Source organism: Chelonia mydas, chromosome 4, assembly GCF_015237465.2.
Source record: "Chelonia mydas isolate rCheMyd1 chromosome 4, rCheMyd1.pri.v2, whole genome shotgun sequence".
Classification (NCBI taxonomy): Eukaryota; Metazoa; Chordata; order Testudines; family Cheloniidae; genus Chelonia; species Chelonia mydas.
This window is the reverse complement of record NC_057852.1, coordinates 111,281,938-111,295,810: the sequence shown is the minus strand read 5'-3', so window position 1 is coordinate 111,295,810 and position 13,873 is coordinate 111,281,938. Positions and strand designations below refer to the sequence as shown.

At 40.0% G+C, this 13,873-nt stretch overlaps 1 protein-coding gene across 11 annotated transcripts in view; it reads right to left on the bottom strand.

The window, feature by feature from the left end:
- LDB2 (LIM domain binding 2) overlaps positions 1 to 13,873 on the bottom strand; it is a 286,275-nt gene that overhangs the window by 13,406 nt on the left and 258,996 nt on the right. For all 11 annotated transcript variants that reach the window (XM_037898023.2, XM_007055387.4, XM_007055388.4 and 8 more), the window contains one exon: positions 697 to 820. In XM_037898023.2, coding sequence (XP_037753951.1) covers positions 697 to 820 — 124 coding nt within the window. The remainder of the gene's footprint in view (positions 1 to 696; positions 821 to 13,873) is intronic.

The window sequence follows — 13,873 nt, the reverse complement described above, 5'->3', positions numbered from 1 at the left end:
TAAGTAAAAATTTATTGGACTAGAAGACTATTAATTATGACTTGAAGCTGTAATTCCAGAGTCACAGCAGGAAGCTGTAATATATAAACTATGTAATATATAAATTATGGAGCCAGTGAGCATTTCATATACTATGTATTATCTTTTACTTATGCTGAATTATATCTTACATGTTGTAAAACTATTTGAATGTGTATACATCTAAAATTTATTTCATATTATGTAGCATCAGAGTCAGATTACAAGCCGTTAGAATTATATCTAAGGCCTTGTCTACACAGCCGGGGTAAATTGACCTAAATTACGCTATTCCAGCTACATGAATAGCGTAGCTGGAGTTGACATAACTTAGGATGACTTACTACAGTGTCTACACCATGCTGCGTTGATGGGAGACACTCTCCCATCGACTTACCTTAATCTTCTCGTTCTGGTGGAGTACTGGAGTCGATTGGAGAGCTCTCTGCAGTCAATTTAGTGAGTCTTCACTATACCCGCTAAATCGACTCCAGCTGCATCGACTGCAGCAGCGTCAATCCCCGGTAAATGTAATCCCTAAGGTTATGTTTAGAGTAGTGCTTAACTTTGTTGTCTTATTTCCTTTCCTAGTGGATTGTCCGCAAAGTTTTTCAGTGTTTCTATATTCATTCAATAATAACAACAACAAGTGCAATAAAAATAGAGAGAAAAACATACCTGGTGGTGCCACCATTCTCTGCCATTTTTGAAACAAGCATGTCTTCAGGCAGTCCCGAGGACTAAGATTGTAAGTTTTATGTCTTGACATCAGTTCTTGCATTGGCTCCAATATTACACACAACTGAAAGAATCAGAACAGAATGATTTAATCTAAAAACAACTTAGCATTAAAGTGTTTGCAGAGTCTGAAACTCAGCCATTGCTTTCCTGGTTTTTGTTTTGGCTTTTCCTAGTTAGCTAATAGAGAGTGTCCAATACAGTATAGTTCTGTTTGTGTTGAGACCAGCCTAAATTTGGCCTCCAGGACCTCTCTCCTCCTTTCCCTATGTCACTGGTACTTATACATGCCATGACTACCTGCTCCTCCCCGGCACTGCGCATAAGTCCATCTAGATGTCTTGAAAGGTCCACAATCTTCGCACCCAGCAGGAATACACTATGCGGTTCTCCCAGTCATCACAAACCCCACTATCTATATTTCTAGTACACGAATCCCCCGTTACTCTTACCTGTCTCTTCTTAATAACTGGGATCCCCTGGAAGGAGGGTCCCAACTATGGGATCGTCTTCCTCTGTGCCAGTTTGATGTCCTTCCCCAAGACTTTCATCCTCCTCAACAGCACAGAGGCTGTCAGACTTGGGGTGGGACAATTCTATTGTGTCCTGGAAAGTCTTGTCTCTGTATCTCTCTGTGTCCTTTAGCTCCTCCAGTTCAGCCACCCTGGTTTCAAGAGACCATAGGGCCATGAATTGCTTGCACCGAATGTACACATATGTCCCTGCTTACAAGGCAGATAATCACACATGCTGCATTCAGTGCAATAAACTGGATAGCGCCCACTTACTGCTGGCCATGCACGAACAAAATTTCTCCTGTGCCATATGGGTTTATGCTGCCCGTATTGTAACTAGGGAAATCTACTGAGTCACTGCTATCTATAGATCTCTTAAATGATAATTCTGTCTGTAATCTATTTAATTTCACAGAGAAATTATAACTGGATAAGAAACACAGAAGAAGGTAGAGATGCCTGCAGGACTGATCATAAGCACAAGCATTCAAAGTGATTCCTTGTTGCCCTCATGTACTGATTGATTTAGCAACTCAGTCTAGCTTGAACAACCCCTCTGGTTCTGGAATCAGGACATTCTCAGCACATTTCTCTCTCCAGAGCCTTGGACCCTGCAAAGCATAAGGTCAATTCTGGATGCCTCAGGAATAACAGGTACTGTGCTCTGCAGTGACAAGTTCATTTTAAATGCATCTAGCTCGCTGTGAATTGGACACATGTAAAAAGAACTGGATTAACAATGATTGATATTAAATCTTTCAGTCTTTCTTGGTGACCTTTGAGACCCTTTTGAAATCTAAAGTGACTCAAAGAACAAATCCCTGAAGGAGGAAGGGATCATGGTCCAATTATCCTAAGTCTGAAGAATCTGCCAGCAACAATCAGTTTCTTGGTCCTTGCAAAGAGCTGGATTAAAAACGTAAGGACAAGATGCATTTAATACAGGGGCAGATGCAGACCTAATGCACCTGCCACTCTGACATACCAGTAAGTAGTCTAAATGGCATTCCAGATTTAACTACACCATTTAGTGAAGTGATTTTTCTCAAATAATTGTAAAGAAGTGTTTGACATTCCCCTGACTTTATCAGATAATCTCATTCTTTTAGTTGTCTTTTTAAAAAAAATTATTAACGTTCTACAAAGGTTTAGATCATGCTTAAGGTAACAATCCTTACTTAAGCATCATGATACTAATTATTGTTATTATTATTATTATTATTATCAACAAACATGTGGACAAGGGGGATCTAGTGGACATAGTGTACATAGATTTCCAGAAAGCCTTTAACAAGGTCCCTCACCAAAGGCTCTTATATAAATTAAGTTGTCATGGGATAAGAGGGAAGATCCTTTCATGGATTGAGAACTGGTTAAAACACAGGGAACAAAGGGTAGGAATAAATGGTGAATGTTCAGAATGGAGAGGGGTAACTAGGTGTGTTCCCCAAAGGTCAGTCCTAGGACCAATCCTATTCAATTTATTCATAAATCATCTGGAGAAAGGGGTAAACAGTGAGGTGGCAACGTTTGCAGATGATACTAAACTGCTCAAGATAGTTAAGACCAAAACAGACTGTGAAGAAATTCAAAAAGATCTCACGAAACTGATTGGGCAACAAAATGGCAAATGAAATTTAATGTGGATAAATGTAAAGTAATGCACATTGGAAAAAATAACCCCAACTATACATACAATATGATGGGACTAATTTAGCTACAACTAATCAGGAAAAAGATCTTGGAGTCATCGTGGATAGTTCTCTGAAGACGTCCACACAGTGTGCAGCGACAGTCAAAAAAGCAAATGGGATGTTAGGAATCATTAAAAAAGGGATAGATAATAAGATGGAGAATATCTTATAGCCCTTATATAAATCCATGGTATGCCCACATCTTGAATACTGCATACAGATGTGGTCACCTCATCTCAAAAAAGATATACTGGCATTAGAAAAGGTTCAGAGAAGGGCAACTAAAATGATTAGGGGTTTGGAACTGGTCCCATATGAGGAGAGATTAAAGAGGCTAGGACTTTTCAGCTTGGAAAAGAGGAGACTAAGGGAGGATATGATAGAGGTATAAAAAATCATGAGTGGGGTGGAGAAAATGAATAAGGAAAAGTTATTTACTTGTTCCCATAATATAAGAACTAGAGGCCATCAAATTAAATTAATGGGTAGCAGGTTAAAAACAAATAAAAGAAGTTCTTCTTCACTCAGCGCACTGTCAACCTGTGGAAGTCCTTGCCTGAGGAGGTTGTGAAGGCTAGGACTATAACAGGGTTTAAAAGAGAACTGGATAAATTCATGGAGGTTAAGTCTATTAATGGCTATTAGCCAGGATGGGTAAGGAATGGTGTCCCTAGCCTCTGTTTGTCAGAGGGTGGAGATCGATGGCAGGAGAGAGATCACTTGATCACTGCCTGTTAGGTTCACTCCCTCTGGAGCACCTGGCATTGGCCACAGTCGGTAGACAGGATACTGGGCTGGATGGACCTTTGGTCTCACCCAGTATGGCCATTCTTATGTTCTTATGTTCTTAATAAAATAATAATAATAATAATAATATAATAACAACAATAATAAATAATTATCTTATCTATAAGCATTTTCTAGAGAGCCCAATACAAATTTCATTGATGGGGAAAGATACACACATTAAATATTCTACTGCAGTGATGTATGAGTATGTAAGTAATATAGCAGTAGGGATATATTACTGACTACCTGACCAGGATGCTGATAGTGACTGTGAAATGCTCAGGGAGATTAGAGAGGCTATTAAAATAAAAAACTCAATAATAATGGGGGATTTCAACTATCCCCATAATGACTGGTTACATATCACCGCAGGACGGGATGCAGAGATAAAATTTCTTGACACCTTAAATGACTGCTTCTTGGAGCAGCTAGTCCTGGAATCCACAAGAGGAGAGGCAATTCTTGATTTAGTCCGAAGTGGAGCACAGGATCAGGTCCAAGAGGTGAATGTAGCTTGGTGATAGTGACCATAATAAAATTAAATTTAACATCCCTGTGGCGGGGAAAACACCACAGCGGCCCAGCACTGTAACATTTAATTTCAGAAAGGGTAACTACATAAAAATGAGGAGGTTAGTTAAACAGAAATTAAAAGGTACAGCACCGAAAGTAAAATCCCTTCAAGCTGCATGGAAATTTTTTAAAGACACCATAACAGAGGCTCAACTTAAATGTATACCCCAAATTAAAAAAACATAGTAAGAGAACCAAAAAAGAGCCACCGTGGCTAAACAACAAAGTAGAAGAAGCAGTGAGAGGCAAAAAGGCATCTTTTAAAAGTGGAAGTTAAATCCTAGTGAGAAAAATAGAAAGGGGCATAAACTCTGGCAAATTAAGTGTAAAAATATAATTAGGAAGGCCAAAAAAGAATTTGAAAAACATCTAGCCAAACACTCAAAAAGTAATAGCAAATTTTTTTTAAGCACATCAGAAGAAGGAAGCCTGCTAAACAACCAGCGGGGCTTCTGGACGATTGAGATGCTAAAGGAGCACTCAAGGACGATAAGGCCATTGTGGAGAAACTAAATGAATTCTTTGCATCGGTCTTCACGGTTGAGGATGTGAGGGAGATACCCAAACCTGAGCCATTCTTTTAGGTGACAAATCTGAGGAACTGTCCCAGATTGAGGTATCATTAGAGGAGGTTTTGGAACAAACTGATAAACTAAACAGTAATAAGTAACCAGGACCAGATGGTATTCACCCAAGAGTTCTGAAGGAACTCAAATGTGAAATTTCAGGACTACTAACTGTAGTCTGTAACCTATCATTTAAATCAGCTTCTATACCAAATGACTGGAGGATAGCTAATGTAACGCCAATTTTTAAAAAGGGCTTTAAAGGTGACCCCAGCAATTACAGGCCGGTAAGCCTGACTTCAGTACTGGGCAAACTGGTTGAAACCATAGTAAAGTACAAAATTGTCAGACACATAGATGAACATAATTTGTTAGGGAATAGTCAACATGGTTTTTGCAAAGGGAAATCATGCCTCACCAATCTACTAGAATTCTTTGGGAGTGGAGGGGTCAACAAGCATGTGGATAAAGGGGATCCAGTGGATATAGTGTATTTAGATTTTCAGAAAGCCTTTGACAAGGTCCCTCACCAAAGGCTATTAAACAAAGTAGGCTGTCATGGGATAAGAGGGAAGGTCCTCTCATGGATTGGTAACTAGTTAAAAGATAGGAAACAAAGGGTAGGAATGAATGGTCAGTTTTCAGAATAAAAAGCGGTAAATAGTGGTGTTCCCCAGGGGTCTGTACTGGGTCCAGTCCTATTCAACATATTAATAAATGATCTGGAAAAAGGGGTAAACAATTAGATGGCAAAATGTGCAGATGATACACAACTACTCAAGATAGTTAAGTCCCAGGCAGACTGTGAAGAGCTACAAAAGGATCTCTCAAAACTGGGTGACTGGGCAACAAAATGGCAGATGAAATTCAATGTTGACAAATGCAAAGTAATGTACATTGGAAAACATAATCCCAACTATACATATAAAATGATGGGGTCCAAATTAGCTGTTACCATTCAAGAAAGAGATTCTGGAGTCATTGTGGATAGTTCTCTGAAAACATCCACCCAATGTGCAGAGGCAGTCAAAAAAGTGAACAGAATGTTGGAAATCATTAAGAAAGGGATAGATAATAAGACAGAAAATATCATATTGCCTCTATATAAATTCATGCTATGCCCACATCTTGAAAACTGTTTGCAGATGTGCTCACCCCATATCAAAAAAAAGCTATATTGGAATTGGAAAATGTTCAGAAAAGGGCAACAAAAATGATTAGGGGTATGGAGTGTCTGCCATATGAGGAGAGATTAATAAGACTGGGACTTTTCAGCTTGGAAAAGAGATGACTAAAGGAAGATATGATAGAGGTCTATAAAATCATGATTGGTGTGGAGAATGTAAATGAGGAAGTGTTATTTACTCCTTCTCATGATACAAGAACTAGGGGGTCACCAAATGAAATTAATAGGCAGCAGGTTTAAAACAAACAAAAAGAGGTATTTTTTCACACAATGCACAGTCAACCTGTGGAACTCCTTGCCAGAGGATGTTGCGAAGCACAAGATTATAACAGGGTTCAAAAAATAAAGATAAATTCAAAGAGGATAAATCCATCAATGGCTATTAGCCAGATGGGTAAGGAATGGTGTCCCTAGCCTCTGTTGGTCAGAGGGTGGAGATGGATGACAGGAGAGAGATCACTTGATCATTAGCTGTTAGGTTTACTCCCTCTGGGGCACCTGGCATTGGCCACTGTTGGAAGACAGGCTACTGGGCTAGATGGACCTTTGGTCTAATCCAGTATGGCCTTTCTTATGTCTTAAGTATTAGTATTTTTTTGCAGACACTTTGCACTTAGCACTGCACAAGATACAAAAGAGACAGTTCCTAATCTGATAAGCTTACAATTTTCATAACATAAAGTCTTCGAAAATTATATTTCTTTTTCATAATATAAAATGAGTGTTTGGACGAATGCATACCATTTTACAGATATGGAAAGACTATCTGATCTCCCTGCATTACTAAAACATCCCCAAAAGTACCATACATTTCACTTACTATTCTAGTATTATTATAATTAGTCTCCACCTAGGTTTTTATATTACACCTCTGACCATGGGATTTGACTACTACGACTACAGTACTACTAGGAGTACTAATAGAATCTATGTGCCACAAGTGAGCATGGCCCTTTAAAGCCACAGGAAAACCCACTGTCCTGATAAGCTTACATTCTAGGGTGCTAATCATGCAACTGGATCCTCATGGTTTGACCCTCACACCTGTGTGGAGTCCTAATTACTTCAATGGCGCTACATATGGGCCCTATGGTGCACCTACACTGATCCAATGATCAGATTAGAATCTAAGATAAAATATGAGAGAATGAGCAGCAATATGCCTTTCGAGCTCAGGGGAAGGGAAGGTATATTGCCTAGAACAATGGGGTCCTGGTCCATGACTATTGCTACTAGGCACTAATGGTGAAAGAAAGAAAGAAAGAAAGGTAAGGATAAGAACGAGATTGGGTTAAACATGCACATTTTTCTTACACAGAAGGCTACTGTTTATGGGCTTCAGAGAAAGAAGTGTTTTAAGGAGGGACTTGGAGACAGAGCAGACAGGGTCAACAAGGGTTCCAAGTGTCTGGGGCAGTACGGAAGCTCCTGTAGTCCTTCAATTATCGGTTCAAGTACATAATACAAGGCCAAAATCTCCTTTCACAGATAATGGTCCAAATCCAGCCCTGGAGGGTCACTGTCATTACACCAAGGATGGATTTGGCGCCACCATTTTTGTTTGAACACTGATTTTCTATACTCATTTGAGAACATCAGTGCATTGTGATAGCATCACAGTTTAGAGGAAAGGGCTAAGAGGAAAGTTCTCTTTCACACTACGGCATAAGAAGTTTATGTCTCTTGTTTCTAACTTTGATTCTCAAACACTCTCTTCAGCCTCTCTTCTTTTTCTCCACCAGAGTTGCTACAGCTCATATAATCTAGGCTTATTTTTTCACGCATAAGATGGTTTTTTTTAAAGCTATCATAGCTCTACCAGTTATGAGCTGCAGGTGGCAGAACTAACTCAGCTAAGAAACTTTTCCCACTACTTAAATGCTATGGAGCACAAAAGAACTGCATTCATTTCTATCAATCAATGCTTTTTGCATTTTAAAGAGAATGCAGTGGGACTTGGAATCATGCAGTACTTATGTGTGGTAAGAAGGATCACAATCAGCAAGCCAATATCTTTACAGCAAGAAATCCATTTAGTCTGTATGTGTCATACCAACAACAACTCCAAAATTCTACCCAAAGCAGTAGGTTTAGAGGGAGACTGCTTCTGTCTATGGCATATAGCTTTCACCCCTCATAAGGAAAAGCTACATTCATCACCAAGGAAGATGAACTTTTTAAATATTTCATTGGAGAAGACACCTAGAAAATGATGTGGAATATGATGACGTAATATTATTTTGACTGAAACAAGAGTGAGAAATTCACCAGCAGCTAGAGAGACTTCCTTGAAGTTTTATTACAACTCAGCTTTTACTCTCCAGTATCTGGCATCTTTCTCCAGCTGAGAGCCTGTATCAGCCACTTGGAAAACGGAGGAAACTGTGGAACAGTTGCAGCTCAGACAGATTTACAACTCTTCATAAAAGTGACAACCCTCTCACCCCCCCAACCCACCCCCACCCCACAGTTCAATCTGAGCACTGTTCACCAGTTTAGATTCAGACAGTTAAATTATACCTGGAATAGGCTGTGCAATCTTGATATAGTTCAATGCTTTGTTTTACAGCTCTTTCCTTCTCCTCAAAGGTTCTGACTTAATAACAAACAAAGCTGAACACACATATTTTTGCTTTAATTTTTAGGTTGAACTGTCACATTCCAGCGTGTGCTTTGCAACGGCACTTTGTGTATGTTCTATACAGAATGCTTTCATTTCAGTTAACACAGGGAATGAAATCCTGGCCCCATTAAATTCCATGGCAAAACTCCCACTGACTTCAGTGGAGCAAGATTTCACCAAAGAAATCGCAATTTGAATGTCAGGTACGGTATATCCAATCATTGTGTTTTTCAGAGGCCCGCAGGTATTTTTACATATCGTTATTGATACCCCCGTGAACAGCTGGTTGACACAATATGAATACTATTATGTCACACTGAGAAGAACTAGCCTTGAAAGCTTGACCTCTGTTGTGCTCTCAAAGCACTGTATAATAGTACATGGCAGTAATGTATTGAAACAGTATCACCTCTCAGCAGCTCTGAATATCGTGTACCCTTAGGTGAGGTAAATAAAAGGAAGGAAGGGTTTGGGGTCACTTTAAACCTCTCTGCTGATGACTTTTTCAAAATTAATTTAACTATTCTTTTGTAGAACAGAATGGAAACGTCCCAGGAGCATGCAACATATTGCTGAGTCTTTCATTAGCCAGGCTGCAAAATGCATGACTCAAAATAGTTGGTGCTTTTTGTGAGTATTCACATGTGAATATAGATTTTCACCTTAAAAACTGCCTTTAATGGATTCCATTAAAAAGATTTAGGCACCCATGAAAAAAGTATTTAGATTTTTCATGACCCGAAATAGTACTTTTAGTACTAATTTTACCAGTGGTTTTACTGTTTGGTTGGTTTTTTACTTTGCTCTAAGCACTTGCCTGGTTTGTCACCTCTCCTATGACTCTCTTGCAGCACTGAGTTTTTAGTGGGTCAGCTACATGCATTCTTCCTACATCATGAACACTACACCAAAATTAGAATTTTAGTAGATTTCTGCTGCCACAAAACAGAACTAAGCTCAACTCCTTGGTACCTAATTGCATCTTCTTTAGCACCCACAGTACATTCTCTGTACCATGGTATATTTGTTCAGATTTTGGAAACTAACTAGCCATTTTCAAGATATAGTCAAGGCCCTGCATGCCCCACAGCAAGCTGAACCTAAATTCTAGATTTCTGGACTCTGTGGCACTTTGATGTGGCAGACAGGATATTCTGCAGCAGTTTTATTTCAATTAAAAAGTAGCGAATACAATCTGAAAATTAATAATTCAGTCAGTACAGTATTCATTCTTTGCATTGTAGTAGTGCATAGGAGACCCAGTCATGGACAAGGATCCCACTGTGCTAGGGGCTGTACAAACACGGAACTAAAAGATGGTCACTGCCTAAAATCTAATTAGTCCAGTAACCTCTGGTAGTCCCTCAGTCATTTATTTTTATATTAATTTCCATTTATTTGTTACTGTCCCTATATTTTCTGTTTTTGCCATGAAAAGATTGACAGTGTTGCTGTGCATAACTGCTCTGTCATAACCTTTGTCAGAGGTTAAGATGGAGCTTTTGGCACCTGGTTAGGAAGCAGTTTGAACTTCTGGTACCTGGAGGTGGGCATAGGAGGCAGTTTAGGAATGTGGGATAAGCACAGTAGCTGGAGGTTTCCACTAAAAAGACTGAGCTATTGGTTTAGGTTTTCTGAAGACTCTGCAAGATGGCACTGCATCAGGTTATATTTGGCTCACATTTTCAAGCACTTTACGACCATATGAAAAATGAAAGCTGAGAAAGTTGAGTGATCAATGGCTCCATGTCTAGTTGGCAGCCGGTGTCAAGTGGAGTGCCCCAAGGGTTGGTCCTCGGGCTGGTTTTGTTCAATATCTTCATAAATGATCTGGAGCATGGTGTGGATTGCACCCTCAGCAAGTTTGCAGATGACACTAAACTGGGAGGAGAGGTAGATATGCTGGAGGGTAGGGATAGGATACAGAGGGACCTAGACAAATTAGAGGATTGGGCCAAAAGAAATCTGATGAGGTTCAACAAGGACAAGTGCAGGGTCCTGCACTTAGGACGGAAGTATCCCATGCACCGCTACAGACTAGGGACCGAATGGCTCGGCAGCAGTTCTACAGGAAAGGACCTAGGGGTTACAATGGACGAGAACCTGGATATGAGTCAACAGTGTGCCCTTGTTGCCAAGAAGTCCAATGGCCTTTTGGGATGTATATGTAGGGGCATTGCCAGCAGATTGAGGGACGTGATCGTTCCCCTCTATTCGACATTGGTGAGGCCTCATCTGGAGTACTGTGTCCAGTTTTGGGCCCCACACTACAAGAAGGATGTGGAAAAATTGGAAAGAGTCCAGTGGAGGGCAACAAAAATGATTAGGGGACTGGAACACATGACTTATGAGGAGAGGTTGAGGGAACTGGGATTGTTTAGTCTGCGGAAGAGAAGAATGAGAGGGGATTTGATAGCTGCTTTCAACTACCTGAAAGGGGGTTCCAAAGAGGATGGATCTAGACTGTTCTCAGTGGTACCACATGACAGAACGAGGAGTAATGGTCTCAAGTTGCAGTGGGGGAGATTTAGGTTGGATATTAGGAAAAACTTTTTCACTAGGAGGGTGGTGAAACACTGGAATGCGTTACCTAGGGCGGTGGTGGAATCTCCTTCCTTAGAAGTTTTTAAGGTCAGGCTTGACAAAGCCCTGGCTGGGATGATTTAGTTGGGTATTGGTCCTGCTTTGAGCAGGGGGTTGGACTAGATTACCTCCTGAGGTCCCTTCCAACCCTGACATTCTATGATTCTATGATTCAGAGCACAATTCTGCACCAAGAGGCAAATTCTGTGACAATTTTCACAGCTGTGGAATACATTGCTATATACCCTGGATCTCTGGCCCTGGATCTCGTTAATGACCCCCCATTCCACACTGGGTATGCCTTTGATTCATGTGATGACCTGTCACAGTGAGTCAAGAAGCATCTATACTTGTGATTATCTAACAGGCTCAGAATTGGAGTTTTCAACTGAATGCTTACAATATTAATGATTATTATAATCTAGAGATTATTATGTATTACTTGTATAGCATTACAGGTATGAATGGTGATTTACAAACCATTGAGTCTCTGCTCTGAAGAGATTACTATTTCAGTTAAGACAAGAAGGAGATGTTAGAGACAGGAGAGATTTGGGGACGGGGGGATGGAGAGACGGGTGAAGACAATAATTCAATGAGGTCACCTGAAGCCCTCTTGAGTGTTGCACAGATTTTGTTTAGATGCTCCTGGAGTGTTGCCTCTGGCAGCTTTGAAGGAGTATGGCTGTTTTGCTCATGCAGCTTGCCTGCTGCACATTAAACAAGTTGTTATTCTTCTCATTCATTGTTTGGTTATTTGAGAAACTCAATACAAATAACAGCAGAAAGCTCCTGAAATTTAGGGTCACCTTACCTTGAGTTGCCAACCCTGTAGTATTCCACTGGCCAATTTGGGACTACTGAATCTCCATCCTGAATTTATCAGTAACTACTCAGTGCTCGGTTATGTTTATTCATCCTATGCTCTGCCCTGAATGTCAGTCTAGGGCTCTCCAGTTTCTGTCTAACACCCAGAGGTAAGGAATGATTTCTCAATAATGCAGTATTCAGTTGCTCAATTGTTCCCAAGTTACAGAGCTCATCATCTTTTTACACCGCTCTGTATCAGCAGCCATTTCAACTCCTAGTAACAGTGAGAATGGAAAAGAAGCTGTATCATTTCAGGAAGGGCAAAGCTTTTAAAAATTAAATATTTTCTACACATATATTATGGACATCTAGAAAATAAAATTAACTCCTAATATATCACTAACCAAGGCTGCTACTAATTCTTTTTAGTGTTTTGTATTGCAGTATTTCTAAATATTGTCCAGCTATTGGCATCCAGTACTGCCCTTCCCTCCACTGTGCTCAAGACCAATGCAGGGGTATATGACTACATTGCCACATCTTCTTCTTCTTAATCCTGCCGTATCTGAGTAGTGGCAGGAGCAATGAGACCAGCAGCATGAGCCTAGGTGGGCAAGGATTTTACTGTCCTTAAAGAGACGAGAACCTCCTCCCTCAAAAGTTATGTTTATGGCAATTAGCTTGCTCATACTAACCAAAGGGCTTGGCATTTCAGTACTCCTGTGGTCAAGAGGGCCCTGCTTGGATGGTTATATAACTGCTACTGTACTGCTCTGTGAACATCCAAGCACACCAGCTCCCATTTAAAGTCTTCCTCAGGATTCATGCTGCATTTGTTGCTCCTCTTTGTATGCCTCTAACTTCATTGCATTGAGGTTAGCATTCTTTTTGCTGGACATGTACAACCCTATTTGAATCTTTGATTCACACAGAAAGGGGTGTGTGAACCTTTTTAATGTATGCTGCGTTAGCCAGCTATGCCCTCCTTTCTCCATTTCAGGTGAAGCATTCTGGAGATGGGGTTGACATCTGCCTAACCTATCTGTTTTGCAGTATGCTCTTCATGATGTTATGACATGGGTCAGGAGGGATCCTGTTTTGCAAGAATCTTTCTCTTGAGGTTTTATAAAAAGCTTTAGACCTACCAATTTCTCACTGCTAAGCCCATTTGATACTTGTTTTCCCTTAGGCTTTTTGAAAATGTAGCTTTTTTACTTTCCTTGTTATTATGCTTAATCACTCTATTTTAGTGCATAGTTTATATGTTTCTAAAGGCGGTTTTATTGCTTATGTTTAGTGCTTCTCCCTTTGAAGTTTTTATATTGTTTTTCTAATAGATTTATATTATTTTTAGACTTCTGTATAGTGGAGAAATTATTCTTATAGCCCTTCCTCAGGTGGCACCATCTTATTTGTGTGAGCTTTTCAAATAGTTTACTCCTGCCAGGCTCATGCCTCATTTTACTCCTTATATGCAAACTGGGTCTTTTCTTTAGTCCCAGATGATTAGCGCCCTGCAAATCCGCACAGATCCACTTTATAGCCACAGATATCCACATTGCAGACCATTTCTGTGGATTGTGGATGGATGCAGATCCAAATTTTATATATAAAGCCCTGCAAGTCTGTGGATATTCACTTTATCTCTGCGGATCAATTTTGTGGATCGTGTATCAAATGCAGATAAAAATTTTATAACTGCGCAGGGCTCTACAGATGACAAATCAAGTGAACTGAGGGTGCTTGGTTCCCAGGTAATAAGATACAATTTTGGATTC